Source organism: Mustela lutreola, chromosome 10 (genome assembly GCF_030435805.1).
Source record: "Mustela lutreola isolate mMusLut2 chromosome 10, mMusLut2.pri, whole genome shotgun sequence".
NCBI lineage: Eukaryota > Metazoa > Chordata > Mammalia > Carnivora > Mustelidae > Mustela > Mustela lutreola.
The window spans coordinates 65,242,831-65,258,921 of NC_081299.1; the positions used below are offsets into that span (position 1 = coordinate 65,242,831).

At 38.4% G+C, this 16,091-nt stretch overlaps 1 protein-coding gene and 1 non-coding gene across 3 annotated transcripts in view; one reads left to right on the plus strand and one right to left on the minus strand.

Moving 5' to 3' along the window:
- The window catches only part of GIPC2 (GIPC PDZ domain containing family member 2), an 82,617-nt gene that overhangs the window by 33,324 nt on the left and 33,202 nt on the right, over nucleotides 1-16,091 (plus strand). The window contains exons 2-3 of one of the 2 annotated variants that reach the window (XM_059135385.1): nucleotides 2,598-2,783; nucleotides 13,542-13,677. In XM_059135385.1, coding sequence (XP_058991368.1) covers nucleotides 2,598-2,783; nucleotides 13,542-13,677 — 322 coding nt within the window. Of the gene's footprint in view, nucleotides 1-2,597; nucleotides 2,784-13,541; nucleotides 13,723-16,091 lie in introns of both variants that reach the window. The other variant, XM_059135384.1, reaches the window with a different exon arrangement.
- Nucleotides 5,885-5,991, minus strand: LOC131810666 (U6 spliceosomal RNA). The gene has a single exon (XR_009345649.1). It is a non-coding gene; the product is annotated as a U6 spliceosomal RNA (small nuclear RNA).

The following is a 16,091-nucleotide window of genomic DNA, read 5'->3' on the forward strand; positions in this document are numbered from 1 at the left end:
AGCTCTGTTCTGTGAAGGATGTAGCTGGCTCCACTTCTTCTGGGGGAAGCGGGGGAAGATACCTTGCCTGCAAACTTTTGGCTATCTGGAATGGAACGTTCTTCTGCAAGGGAGGAAGCACGGTGAAAGGGATCATACCTACAGGAAATCTAATATTTGCTTTGCAGTGAAATGTGAAAAATTGAAAGAAAGGAAGCAGCATAGTGACTAGAAGTCCACTCTGTGTGGGATTTCCTTTTTGGGGCTTTTCTCCTGCCCTGTTACATCATCATTTTGTGTGTGTGTGTGTGTGTGTGTGTGTGTTTGTTTTAAGATTTTACTATTTGACAGAGAAAGGGAGCAGAGGGAGAGTGCGAGCAGGAGAAAGTAGAGGGAGAGGGAGAAGCAGACTCCCTGCTGAGTGGGGAGCCCATGGGGCTCAATCCCAGGACCCCGAGATCATGACCTGAGCTGAAGGCAGACATTTAACTGACTGAGCCACCCAGGTGCTCCCCATCATTTAGATTTTAATGTTTTATTTCCTAACTGATAACTTGCTTTTATATTAATGGTGTTTGGGATCCACTGTGAACACATTAATAGATTCACTTCTTAAAACCACACAAAACAAAACTGTTTCTTCACCTTCCCATCATTGTTTGAGAAAGGAAATCAGAATAGCTGTTTACTCTGCATATTCCCTTGGCCATTTACCCACACTATTCATGATTTTTGTAAGTGGACTAATTATACATTGATTTCACAGTTAGAATAATAATAGGGGCCATTCTTTTTTTTAAAAATTATTTAAGATTTTATAGATTTCACAGAGAGAGGGAGAAAGGGAGGGAACACAAGCAGAGGGAGTGGGAGAGGGAGAGGGAGAAGCAGGCTTCTCAGTGAGCAGGGAGCCTGATGCAGGTGTGGGCTGGGTGTGAGGCTCAGTCCCAGGACCCTGGGCTCACGTTCTGATCACCAAATATATTACACCCTGCCCAGGAACACAAGGGGTTAAATCAAACATCCATCAGTTAGCACAACTCACCACAGATGAAAAAGGGAAAGGGTGGGGACACCAGTTTTTCTTTGTAAGCCTTTATTCTTTGGTACCCAGTTGCCTCTTGTCCTCATCACTAGCTCCTTTCATACACTTCTCAGATTTGATCAGAGTTTTGCTGACCATGCTGGACCTTTTGGCCGTGTGACAGAACTCTTCCTACTCAGACACATTCTGATATAGCTTAAAGGGCCATTTGATAAGTAGTAGTTGCACCATTTCTGAACCTTATGAGGCTTATGGACATGTTAAGGCTTAAGTTCGAGTGGGAATCAGGAATGGTGTGAAACCCAGGGATACAGGGAAAGGGTTGAAAGGGAGGACTGAAGCAAGGCTCAGGTTTGGAGGAAGGGCTGGAAACATCTGTGGCAAAATTACTTGACAGTAAAAAGAAAAAAAAAATTCCATTTAGCCATTTTGATATAACACACCTGTATTAAAATGTTTTCCTTTGGGACATATGTACTCAGGAAATGTTTGTTGAACTTAATTTTTGAACCAATGACATGTTTTCAACCCCCTTTCTCCTACTGTTCTGTAAATTTATATTTGGGCCCCAGACCATGGTGAACAAACTTTGAGCTGCCCTGCAGATTTTAGTAAAATGAATCCTGTTTTTGAAGGAAAATGAGCTTCAATAAAGACATGGTGACATGAGTCGCTTTAGAATCTCTACACCACTTTTTACTATTCCAGTTCTTCATGCTGTTTCTACCATTACGTGAATTTTTTTTTTAAAGATTTTATTTATTTGCCAGAGAGAGAGTACACACAAGCAGGCAGAGAGGCAGGCAGAGGCAGCGAGAGAAGCAGGCTCCTTGCTGAGCAAGGAGCCCCATGCGGGACTCGATCCCAGGACCCTGGGATCATGACCTGACCTGAAGGCAGTGGCTTAACCAACTCAGCCACCAAGGTGTTCCTACCATCATGTGGATTTGACCAAATTGCATTCATCTCTCCATACTTCAGTTCCTTTATTTTGAAAATTAAGGAACTGGATTTGTGGTCTTTAAGGTCTGTTTTAGACCTCTTCATTTTAGTACCTCATTCATTACTTTTCTCAAGCACTATAATGTGATAAATAATTTTCCTCATTAAAAAAAAATCACCAGTTTTCAAAAACAGTCTTGCTTATATTTTCATTGTGGTAAACATGTCATGGCCTTGCCTTTGGGAACACAACTTTTGGTTTTAGCATTGTAAATGGCAGGTAATGTAGGTGTTAAATCACTATGATCCGAACTCAGAATTTGGCTCTTGACAAACAGAGGCTTTGTGACCTTAGGCAAATTACTTTCTTTTAGTAGCCTAAAATTCATCTTCTATAATTTGGAGGTGATAATGTATTTCTAAAGTCAATGTGAGGATTAAATGAGATCATGGCTGTCAATTGTTTAGAACACAGCCTTGTCTATAGGAAGTACTCCGTATATATTATCTGAGGTTAATGATGTAACTTCTTAGATCATAAATCGAGGACTGGTTCACTCAAATATTATATCTAATGATCAGAATGCTTTGTGATGGAAACTGAGCTAACCTATTTTTTTCTTTCTTACAGATCTTATATTGCACTTTAAACACACCTAAAGTTGATATGGAAAATCTCTTAGGATCGTATGTAGGCCTTGAAGATTTCATATTTGCCCATGTGAAAGGGAACCAAAAAGAAGTGAATGTATATAAATCTGAGGACTCACTTGGTCTCACCATTACAGAAAATGGAGCTGGCTATGCTTTTATAAAGGTGAGTCTTAAAAAATAACTATGTGACTTAACCGAGGGTAATATTTAAGAAAATCTACCAGGTCAAAGAAATCTTCAGATTGGAAAGCTGGCTTAGCAGGGATGTTTTGATAAGGTTTCATTTAAAAAAGCTTGCAAAGACCTCATTTTTTGTTTACCCTTCACTTGAATTTCTTACTTTCAGTTTAAACTTCCTCTAGAATTTAGAACTTAATGAGAAGGAAAGCCAGATCTTGGTGCCCATTTATCCATATGAGATCTTGTAGGTCTGTAGCTCATTAATATCTGATGACTTCTGTGTTGATTTCCAGTGTTTTTTTTTAGGGTAATTTCCAAGTGTGAGAGAGAGAGAGAGAGTGAGAGAAAATATATATATATATATATATATATATATATATATATATATATATTTAAAGTAATCTCTAGGGGCGCCTGGGTGGCTCAGTGCGTTAAAGCCTTTGCCTTTGGCTCAGGTCATGATCCCAGGGTCCTGGGATTTAACTCTGCGTCGGAGCTCTCTGCTTGGCAGGGAGTCTGCTTCTCTTACTCTCTCTCTGCCTGCCTCTCTGCCTGCTTGTGATCTCTGTGTGTCAAATAAATAAATAAAATCTTTAAAAAAATGTAATCTCTAGATGCAGTGTGGGGCTCAGATTCACAACCCTGAGATCAAGAGTTGAATGCTCTACCAGCTGAGCCAGGCAGGCACCCTAAGTGTAAACATTTTTTTAAAAAAAGATTTTATTTATTTCTTTGAAAGAGAGAAAGAGCATGTTAGAGTGTGAGGGTATGTAATTTCTTTATTTAGGCACAAAGAGAGCAATATAGAGCTGCGAAGATGAGAGAAGGTTTGAGATAGTATGAAAAAACTAAGAACTGAGGAATAGTGAAAAGGAACGTAGATTTATCACTTTTTGTTTTGTTTTTGGTTTTTTATTTTTTTAATAGAGAAAACGAGCAGGGAGTGGGGCAGAGGGAGAAGCAGACTTCCACTGAGCAGGGAATCTGATGTGGGACTTGATCCCAGGATGCTGGGATTATGACCTGAACCGAAGGTAGATGCTTAACTATCTGAGCCACTCAGACACCCAGGCTCATTTCTTAAATCCTTCTATTAAACAATTGCAAAACAGCTGACTTCTATTGAATGCTTATCATGTACTATGCACTTTATGTACTTTTTCTCAATTCTCACAGTTCAATTTGATACTATGTTTTTTCTTATTAATGTACAATAGATTTTTAATGTATAGCTTACTGTACTCATACCTGTGTAACCACCACCTAGATCAAGGGAAACTTCATTTCTACCACCCGGAAGTCTCCCTGGTGACTCTTCCTAGTCACTGCTTCCCCACCAAAGGCAGCCACTATTCTGACTTCTAATGCCATAGTTTTGCTTTTTCTTGAACTTCATTAAGTAGAATCCTATGCTCTATTGTTTCTGGCTTCTTTTTTTCAATATGGTATCTGGGAGATTGACCTGTGGGTAGGCAGTATTATTAACCTCTGTTTTAAAAATACAGAACCAGGATCAGGGAGGTTAAGTAGCTTGCTTCAAAGTCACGTAGCTGAAAAACTCAGGGTTTGAATTCATGAGATCTGGTTCCAGAGCTGACTGACATTCCTATCCACTTCACTAATAATTAGTTATAAATTTCATAAGCAAAATATATTTCATGTTTTCATTTTGCCCAAATCTTTGCTGATGCATTGTCATCATTAAAAAAAAGTCTTAAGGAAGCTATCTTTTTAACTGTAAATAGTACTTTATTTAACTTCCCATTTAATAGAGTGGTTATTTTTAGCTCTGCAAAAGATAGGACTGTGCCGAAGGTTGAGTGGGTGACCAAATGGAAAATCGTGAGTCGGGCAAGTCATGTGGGATTATCTGGGGGAAGCTTAGGACATGAAGCACATGCAGCAATGCCTTTCTAATGTCAGCAGGGAAGGGCTTAAAAGTTTTGCAAGCACGTGTGGATTTTTTAGATCTTAACCTCCATGTTCAGAGCTTGTGTTCTTTATTTTTTTAATGCCTCCTTGAACATGTGCCTGCCTCTGTACTTGTTACTAGTCATGTGAGAAAGTATGTGATGGCAAAGAGAAAGTGGAGCATAAGCCAACTACTGACATATAATTCAACTTATAGAAATGAATATCCTACTGTGTATATGGTTAATATGATTTTAAAAATCGAGGGGGGTGGTAATTTAAAACTTACCGTTTTAAAGATTGTAAGACTTCCATAAGACCCTTGACACATTTCTTCAGTTTTTTACCATGTGCCATATTTGCTGTTTTGTTCTTTCATATTCATGTGTATATGTATATTAAATTCAAATACATACAATTTTTCTGAACTACTTGAAAAAGTGGATTGTGTGTATTACGCCTATTTTGCCCTTACTGTTTTAGAAGACTAAGCGCAGGGTTTTTCCTCTATATAGCTATAGTATCATAGTGAAATTCAGAAAATCTAATATTGATAAAACTACAGTATGGACATTAGTTTAAAATTATTTTATCAGTTGCCTAATATCCCATTTAAATGAAATGTAGTATTCTTTTTTTTTTAAAGATTTTATTTATTTATTTATTTGTTAGAGAGAGAGCGCGTGCAAACACAGGCAGAGTGGCAGACAGAGGCAGAGGGAGAAGCAGGCTCCCTGCCAAGCAAGGAGCCTGATGTGGGACTTGATCCCAGGACACTGGGATCATGACCTGAGCTGAAAGCAGCCACTTAACCAACTCCGCCACCCAGGCATCCCTAAACAAAGTATTGTATTTAGAGGTTACTTGGAATAGGTTCTTTCCTGCCCCTTTTCCCACTAGGTAATTGTTATTTATTTGAAATGCTGTTGAATCCATTTGCTTCTCTTTGAATTGGACTTCACCCCCCATCCTTGTTTTTTTTTTTTTTTTCTGAATACATAAAATATTAACATGATTCAAAAGTTAAAACTATACTAAAAGACATTCAGAGATCTGTCACTCTTTCCCCTAACCCTCTATCCCATTACTCATTTCTCCCACTCCTTATAAGTGATCATTTTAATTAATTTTTGGCTCACCCTTTCAGTGTTTATTTTTGCCAAGATAAGTAAAAAAATAATGAAACATTCCAAGAGTTTGTATGTCATTCTCAGTCAGGGACTGTGTTAAACTTTTCTGTATGGTTCCAATTTTAGTGTATGTGCTGCTGAAGTGAGTACATGATATCCTTTCAGTAGTGGCTAGAAATCAGTAGGTTAGTGTAGGACGGTGTGGTATAGATTCAGAAAAGGGTAAGGAGGAAGAATTCCATGATTAGGGAGGCAGTGTATTGTGATGCATGGGAACATGGGCTTTAGAATGACACAGGCCTAGGGCGCCTGGGTGGCTCAGTTAGTTGGGCATCTGATTCTTGATTTTGGCTTAGGTTGTGATTTCAGGATCCTGGGATTAAGCCCTGTGTTGGGCTCCATGCCTTTTTCCCCCCTAAAGATTTTTTTTGAGAAAGACGATGAATGAATGAGAGCACAAGCAGGAGGAGGGTCAGAGAGAAGGGGAGAAGCAGATTGTCTGCTAAGCAGGGAGTTAGATGCAGGGCTGGATACCAGGACCCTAGGGTCGTGACCTGAGATAAAGGCAGGGACTTAACCCATTGAATCAGCCAGGTGCCCCCAAAAAGCAGTTTTAAGAGGGAAGTTCATAGAGATAAATGCTTACCTCAAGAAACAAGTTTCAACCTAATTTTATACCTCAAGGAACTAGAAAAAGAACAAATGAAGCCCAAAGTTAGTAGAAAGGAGGGAATAACAATGATTAGAGCAAAAATACAGATTGGGAATATCCAGGGGCACTGGATAGATCCTGGGTAGCTCAGTTGGTTAAGCATCTGCCTATTGATGTCGGTTTAGGTTATGACTGCAGGGTTGTGAGATCAACCCACATGTTGGGGGGATTGTTGCTTGGGATTCTCTCTCTTGTCTGTCCCCTCCCAAAAGAAAGAGTCTGAGAAGACAATAGAGAAGATCAATGAAACTAAGTGTTGGTTCTTTGAAAAACATTTGACAGGCCTTTAGCTAGATTTACCAAAAAGGACTCAAAACCAGAACTGAAAGATGTTACACTGGTTACCAGAGAAATGCAGAAGATCATAAGTGACTATTATGAACAGTTACACCTAACCTATTGGACAGCATATAAGGAATGGGTAAATTCCTAGAAACCTACAACCCATAAAGACTGATAAAGAAATAAATCTGAACAGATGGATTTAATCTCCTTTATAGTAGTGAAAAAATTCCCAACAATAAAGTTTAGGACTGGATGCCTTCACTGGCAAATTCTACCAAATATTCAGAGAGAAGAATTAATACCAATTCTTCTCAAATTCTTCTAAAAATTAGAAGAGTGAACTCTTCCAAACTCATTTTATTAAGCCAGCATCACCTTGCTACCAAAACCAGAAAAGAATGATACAAGAAGAGCCAGTATTTGTAATAACATATAAGCAAAAATCCTCAACAACACATTAGCAATCATATTCAGCAATACATTAAAAGGATCCTACCTCATGACCAAATGGGGTTTATTCCAGGGATGGTTCACCATCCACAAATCAATGTGGATACCACATTAACAAAGTGAAGGATAAAAATTATCTCAGTAGATGAGAAAAAATATTTGACAGAATTCAACATCTGTTTATGGTGAAAACTCAGCAAAGTGCATATAGAGGAAACATACCTCAATGTGATAAGGGTCCTATAGGACAAGCCAACAGCTAACATCGCACTTAGAGGAAAAGCTTTGAGCTTTTCACCACTAAGAATCGGAACAAGGCAAGGATGCCCACTCTTGCCAATTCTATTCAACACAGTATTGGAAGTTCTAGTCAGAACATTTAGGCAAGGAAAAGATATAAAAGGTGTCCCACTTGGAGAGGAAGAAGTAAAATGGTCACTGTTTGGAGATGGTATATACACAAAACTCAAGATTGTATCCAGAAAACTGTTAGAACTAATACATTCAGTAAAGTTGCAGGATATAAAATTGGTATGCTAAAATGTTACATTTCTATATGCTAATAATGAACTATCAGAAAAATTAAAAAAATAATTCCATTTATAGTTGCATCAAAAAGAATAAAGTACCAAGGAATAAATTTAACCAAGGAAGATAATAGCATATTGAAAACTACAAGATGTCAGTGTAAGAAATTGAAGACAAATAAATGAAAAGCTATTCCATGCTCATGGATTGGAAGTATTAATATTGTTAAAATGTCTGTACTACCCAAAGTAATATTACAGAGTCAGTGCCATCCCTATCAAAATTCCAATGACACTTTTTATGCAAATAGAACAAGTAGTCCTAAAACTTATGTGGAACCAACCATAGAAGACCCTGAGTAGCCAAGCAAGGTTTAGAAAGAAGAACAAAGCTGGAGGCAGCACACTCCCTGATTTCAAGGTATATTACAAAGCTATGGTAATTAAAACAGTGTGGTATTGGCATAAAAACAAACCTTGATCAATGGGGCAGAATAGAAAGCCCAGAAATAAACTCTTGCATATATGGCCAATTTATAACAGAGGAGCTAAGAGTATACAATGGAGGAGGGGACACTCTATTTTGTTTATTTATTTACTCTGGGATACTCTTTAATAAATGGTGTGGGAAATATGAGATTGCCAATAATGGGAAAATTGGACAGCCACATGCAACAGAATGAAACTGGATCATTATCTCACATGATACACAAAAATTAATCCAGAATGGATTAAAGAATTGACTTAAAACCTGAAACCACAAAATAGAAGAAAACATAGGCAGTAAGCTCTCTGACATAGGTTTTGGTGATGATTTTTGAATCTGAAAACAGAAGCAACAGAAGGAAAAATAAAAAGTGGGACTATCTAACTAAAATATAGTTGGATTTAAAAAAATGGGCAGAAGATCTGAATATACATTTGTCCAAAGAAGATCTACAGGTACATGAAAAGATGTTTTAGGGCATTAATCATCAGGGAAATGCAAATCAAAACCACAGTGAGATACCACCTTGCACCTGTTAGAATGGCTATTCTCAAAAGGGCTAGAAATAACAAATGTTGGTGAGGATGTGGAGAAAAGGGAACCCTTGTGCACTGTTGGTAGGAATGTAAATTGGTACAACCACTATGGAAAACAATATGGTGTTTTCTCAAAAAAATTAAAACTGGATCTACCATACAATTGAACAGTTCCATTTCTCAATATTTTAGGAGGAAAATGAAAATGCTAATTCAGAAAGCTAAATGAACAGGAGTGCTTTGGTGGCTCAGTTGGTTAAGATCTAACTCTTGATTTTGGCTCAGGTCATGATCTCAGTGTGGTGGGATCAAGTCCTGCATCTGGCTCTGTGCTTCATCTGCTTGTCCCTCTATCTCTGCTCCTCCCTCTGCACACTTTCTCTCTCTAAAATAAATAAAATCATAAAGACAAATGTACCATGCATTTGTGTATGGTGTTCACTGCAGTATTATTTATAGTAGTCAGGATGTGAAAGCAACCTACATGCCTATCCACTGATGAATGGATAAAGATGTGTGTGTGTGTACACACACACACAAACACACACACACACACACACAATGGAGTATTAGCTGAATAAGAGAATGAAATCCTCCCATTTGTGGCAATATGGATGGATTTCAAGGGCATTATCCTAAGTGAAATGTTGGAGAAACACCTATACTGTATGATCTATCTTCTATGTAGAATCTGTCTGTGGTTTTTTTTTTTTTTTAATTGAATTAAAAGACAGTAATGCATGGTTCTCACAGATAAAACTTTACAGATGAAAAGACAACAGACTTAAACATTTGTGATTTTAGATTTTGCAAGACTCAATTTCCCAGAATCAGAGTATATAAATAACCTAATCAGAAGATTCAGAGTATACTTTTTAACAAAACCAGAAATTCCTAGAGTGGTTTAAGATGAGTTGGCAAACATTTATATAAAGGGACAGATGGTAACTATTTTAGACCTTGTTATAATTCAGGGTTATGTAGCCTTTTGGTACCACCTCTGTTTGAATCCCAATTCTGTCGTTTGTTGTGTTCTTTTGATCAGGCCATGTAATCACTGTACCTTGATATTCTCCTCTGTTAATGGAATGAGGCTTGCTTTGAAGGCTAAATGAACGAGCTATTTGCAGTTATGAATGTTTATTAGAACATCGTTTGAGGACAGTGTTGGGAGGATCAGCAGCACAGATCTCAGGGCTGCTGACAACCTTGAATCTGATACCTAGGCTGTGCGGAGGGTGGGATGATGCCCTTGAGTTCTGCTGCTGTCTGTGATGAACAGACATTTCTGTAAGTGTATGCAATGAAATAATGGAAAATACTATCATAATGGTCTGACATGATTGGGAACCTCTGAGTTTAAGAAGCTTGTGACTCCCATCTTTTAAAAAATATTTGTCTTCTCTGCATTTTGCAATATCAAGCTCTTAAGCTAGATGAGACAAAGTTCTAAGTGTCATAGAGAATTATACTCAGTGACTCAGTAAATATAAGCGTAGAACTAACACCTTTCTTTTCCAGTTCTTTGTGTTTGAGTAGCACTTTTAGCAATGTTATTCTCTTTCATGTTAAGATTTTCAAAGCATAGGGTTTACTTATTTATGTAAGAGAGAGTGTATGCATGGGAGAGAGAGAATCTGAAGCAGACACTGCACTGAGCTCAGAGCCTAAGGTGGGGCTTGATCCCACATCCCTGGAAGCATGACCTGAGCCGAAATCAAGAGTCAGATGTTTAATCAACTGAGCCACACAGGCATCCCTTTGCTTCTGGATTTTATTTCCCTCATGATGTTCTTCAAGTTTCTTACAGCATTTTCCCCATCTCTTTATCCCAGATCCTCATCTGCTACCTCTGATGATTACCCATGCTTTGATGTTTTTCTTGCCCACCTGGGTTCTTACCCAGCTACTTGCTCTGACTTCTGACTTCTGGTGACGGCCTTTCCTCCTTCGGTCTTGACAGTCTTCTAGTCACCTCTGTGGCTCCTCACAGGTCCAGCACAGCCTAGATTTTTGTTACTCTGACCTTTAATTTACTGGTAAGATTTATATGTGTCTGTAAAGTTTTACATTTTAAAAAAAGTTTTATTTATTTAATCTCTGCATTCCACATGGGGGCTCGAACTCATAACTCTGAGATTAAGCATTTCATGCTTTTCTGACTGAGCCAGCCATGTGCCCTGTAAAGTCTTTCATTTAATTAATTTCATATACTGCTTACTTTTAATAAAAGTGTGACAAGTCTTAAAAATAAGAGGTGGAACACTGAAATTTATATGGTGTTGTTGATCAAAGGAAAAAAAATAAGTTGGGAAGTCATTAAGAGAAATTAGAATAAAAATCAAGGAAGTGAGAGTTATATATAGATTTTCACATTCTCGAATGGATTTTTTTTTTTTAAGATTTTATTTATTTATTTGACAGAGATCACAAGTAGGAACAGAGACAGGCAAAGAGATAGATAGATAGATAGATAGAGAAGAGAAAGCAGGCTCCCTGGTGAGCAGAGAGCCCAATGCAGGGGTTGATCCCAGGGGCTTGATCCCAGGACCCTGGGATCATGACCTGAGCCAAAGGCAGAAGCTTTAACCCACTGAGCCACCCAGGCACCCCGAATGGCTTGTTTTTAAAAAGATTTTATTTTGTTAATTTGAGAGAGAGAGAGAGAGAGTGAACATGAGAGAGAGAGCATGAGAGGGGAGAAGGTCAGAGGGAGAATCAGACTCCCCATGGAGCTGGGAGGCTGATGTAGGACTTGATCCCCGGACTCTGGGATCATGACCTCAGCTGAAGGCAGTTGCTTAACCAACCCAGCCACCCAGATGCCCACATTCTAGAATGGCTTAAGAATGGGTAGATGTGGCGCGCTTGGGTGGCTCAGTGGGTTAAGCTTCTGCCTTTGACTCAGGTCATGATCTCTGGGTCCTGGGACCGAGCCCCTTGTTGGGCTCTCTGCTCGGTGGGGAGCCTGCTTCCCCCTCTCTCTCTGCCTGCCTCTCTGCCTACTTGTGATCTATCTCTGTCAAATAAATAAATAAATAAAATCTTAATAAAAAAGAGAGATCTTAAGAGATCTTTAAGAGATCTTAAGATCTTTAAGAAATCTTAAAAAACAAAAATGATAGGCTATTTAATAGTCTTTTTGTTTGGTTTTTTTAGACTCTAGTTTTCTTTGAAATCTTGCTTATTTTTCTGTAACCCTTTAGAAAACCCAGTTGCACTTGGTTGTATGTTGTAGTAACTCTTAATTCTGTTATAATGGTAATATCAAATCCTAATAAAACAGTATCAGATTATGAAATTTTTCATTTTTTTATATTTCACTTTTGTAATGATAATGAGCTCTGAATTGACATTATTTCACTTGCATAAAGCATATTAATAGTTACTATTTTAATGAAAATAGGAATGTTCTTAAAATTTGGGGGTAAAATGAAACTGAGTTTTGGTATATAGCAATAAAACTTAAAACTTAAAGTCCAACCTTCCTAGAAGAGTCTTTTACAGTTTTCTTTATTCCGTTGATATTATGGAGATGCTAGGGTACGTGAGATCAGTTTTCCTCTTAACTCTTAGATGCAGTGGTTACCCTACTGATTCAGAAGATGTTATTCTCCCACCTGGGGAATGGCACAGGCTTTTGTTATACATCTAGTAGCCTCTCATATTTCTATCCTGTCTGCCCACATGACAGATTTGACTCCTGAGGCAGACTGTGGCTTTTCTTTTGCCCTGTTCCTCACAACTGTGGAAGAAGTGAACTGTGCAGGGCTGTTACCTGTGCAGTTTTTTCTGGGCCTCTTATCCCTAGAATTGTTCCATAAAATCTTAGTACTATCTTAGGGAGTGTTAGGTCTCCTTTTGATACTCTGCACTATAGATTTATTGTATAGAAGTAAAATAGATTTAAGAAAGACCAATTTAAAGTTTTCCTATGAGTCCTAAGTTCTCCTTATCTAAAATGTATAAATGAAAAATGATAGTATAAAATCACTCTTACTGGCTTCCTAAATGGTAACCACATCTGTGTCTTATTAGTTATCAATGTTATTAGCTGAGGTTGTACCAGTTCTTGAATCACTACATTTGTTACTAAGGTTTAAAAAATGTAGCCAGTAAGCAAACAAACAAACACCTTAAGGTCTATTCTCATGTATTGGGTTTCATTTTGAAATGATTCAACAACCATTTTTGGAGGGATTTTTCTGTGTAGTACTATGTTAGACACAGAGCATATAATGGTGAATAACACCATCTCTGTCTCCAAGGATATTACAGTTTGGTAATGGAGATTGAGAAGTGAATGAACAATTGCTCTATAGTATGCTGAACTGGCAAATTACTTGATCTTCCCAAGCTTCAATTTTTCTGATCTATGACATGAGTCTCTCATAAAGGTTGTTAAAATTAAATGAGATGGCAGCTTAGAGCTCAGAATATGTAGCAAGACCCACTTTAGAGCATGAGAGTGACATCGTGACCATTCTTGGGGGTGTCCCCCCCCAAGGGATGTCAGAAATTTCTCGGAGAAGTTGTTGATCACTGATGGAGCATAATTCTGAATGAGGTAAGATGGTTGTCCTTTATTGTTTGGTCTTTCATCTTTAACTGAGCATTAAGCTGTGTTGTTAATATGTCAACATATATAAGTAATGTTATGCAGTTCCATTTTGTGTTATGTGTTATCCTTAATTTTCTTTCAGAGAATTAAAGATGGTAGCCTAATTGACGCAGTTAAAACCATCTGTGTGGGGGATCATATTGAATCCATAAATGGAGAAAATATCACTGGGTGGCGTCATTATGATGTTGCAAAAAAATTAAAGGAATTAAAAAAAGGTGAATCCTTTACCTTGAAGTTAATAGAGCCTAAGAAGGCATTTGGTAAGTTGGGTGTGGGTGTGTATTAGTATAAAGTGTTCCCTTCCGTGCCTTGTCTTTCTTTCTTTCTTTTTTTTTTTTTTAAAAGATTTTATTTATTTATTTGACAGAGAGAGATCACAAGTAGGCAGAGAGGCAGGCAGAGAGAGAGAGAGGAGGAAGCAGGCTCCCTGCTGAGCAGAGAGCCCGATGTGGGGCTTGATCCCAGGACCCTGAGATCATTACCTGAGCTGAAGGCAGCGGCTTAACCCACTGAGCCACCCAGGCGCCCCCGTGCCTTGTCTTTCTAAAGGTAGTAAGTTCTGAAGTGTGATGCCATGTGATACAGCGTGTCCATTGAGACTGTAGAGAATAGCAGCACTACTGACAAGGGGAACAACAATTCAAGGAGAAAAAAGTTGTGTAAAAGGACAATTTCTGAAAGACCTTTGGAGTTACAAAGTCTCACGTCCAGTGACTTTGTGGCTGTTCCAAACACCAAGAGGAGCACATTGTATTACATTTATCTTACTGAGCAATAAAATTCTTGATTGAGCTCTCTAAGCCATAATAACTGTTGGTTCATGGACCTCAACAGCAAAAACTTCAGTTACACACAGAATTGGTATTTAAAATAGTTATCTAGTCTATTTTAAAGGCTTCCTTCAATACTTTTCCTCCGTTGGCATTTTGGATTTGGCAGCATCGGATGGTATGAAATTGCTTCCACTTTGGTGACATCTGTACTCGCTTGGTTTTAGCCACGGCAGCTGTGTCCCAACTGTTCAAACCCCAAGGGGCATCTCATCTACAGGAAAATGTGCCAGCTTCTCTCTCACTACCCAGCACTATTTTAATAAGCCAAATGACGGCCTAGTGTTCATCAGTGTTGAAATATCTTCAGCAGAATCCTTCTAGGCTGCCCTTACTCATCCATGACCCCACCCAACTTATGTTCTTTCCTTTGCTCACAGTACATAAATATTCCTTATAGTTTGTCTCTAATGAATGTTTTTTCAGGGCAGGTAATAAAAATGATGGGGGAAAACAATGGATCTGGGCAATTACATTTTTCCCTCCCTTAGCAAGTAAGGGACAGATACTAACCATATGGAAATGTAAATTCTTCTCTGCTTCCAAGGGTTTCTGTGCCATTTAATAGAAATACAGTGTAGATTATATGACTTGGGGGAGAAAGAGTTCCACAGAAGGTGTAAGAAAAGAATGCTTTGCACTGAGCTATGTATAGATTTGTTGAATCCCTGTATTGCATGCCTGAAGCTAATAGAACACTGTATGTTAACTATACTGGATTATACTGGAATTAAAATAAGAAAGCAACCCCAAAAAGAAAACACGGGGTGGCAGGGGATCGGGGGAGGGAGAATGCCTTATGCCAGTGCTGTTCCTGGAGGGGATCAATCTAGGAGACAGGACTACAGAAACTGTGATTCTGCATGGAGTATAGCCCAGCTTCTGAGCTCGCTTGTCACAGAAGGTGGGCAGCACTCAGCTTTCTGTCTATGCTCCTTTTGAGTGGTTGTTTTGCTAACCAACTCCCTGATTATTGTATAAACTGATAGGATGTAAGCAGTTTGAGCTATTTTTATTTGATTTAGACTCTTTGTAAATCAGTCATTCTCAATACAACTCAAGGAGTATAATTTTTTTCCACCTTTATTTCTACCACTTAGTCTATTTTTCAAAGCTAATCTTTTTCTATTTTTTTCTTAATCTCTGCATCTAAATCTTGTGGTCCCTGTATCTTGATAGAAAGTTGCTGGTATACTTTAACTTGGATGCTTTGTTGATATTAGTCTTGGATGTTACAGAGATAATTGTATTTGGCTATTATTGCTCCATGATTGGATTTTTTTCCTTCAGTACCTGAGACACGTGTAGATGGTTGGGATGCTGCTCTGCCTTATGTGCCTGACTACTATTGAACCTGCTCTCTGTTGCCCCATAGGAATTCCATACATTTGAGAAGGACACTGGGTAGGATTTTCCTAGTGGGGGTATATTATTTTAGCATCCCAAATCCTGGTGGTGCTGTGGGTTAGGATATGTGCAAATTGATTTTGGAGCAATGATAGGTTTTTATTTTCTGAAGTTCCTCTGATAGCTTAACTCAGCCCAACTTAAATCTGCTGGGCCATATGCATTTTCCAGTCTGGGTTGGAACTTGACTTTGGGCCATAGCTTGGGGATTTCCCTCTTAGAAGTAGGCCTTGCTGCTCTGCCCATACTTCTGCCTCAGTTTTGATGATTTTTGCCTTGGGATAAAGGCAATGCTAGTTTGTTTTTCATCCTTTGACTTCATCCCAGTGCTTCATGCTTTTCTTGGAAGGGAGTATACATTAAAGGTACTCGAGGGATTTAGCTTCCCCCAG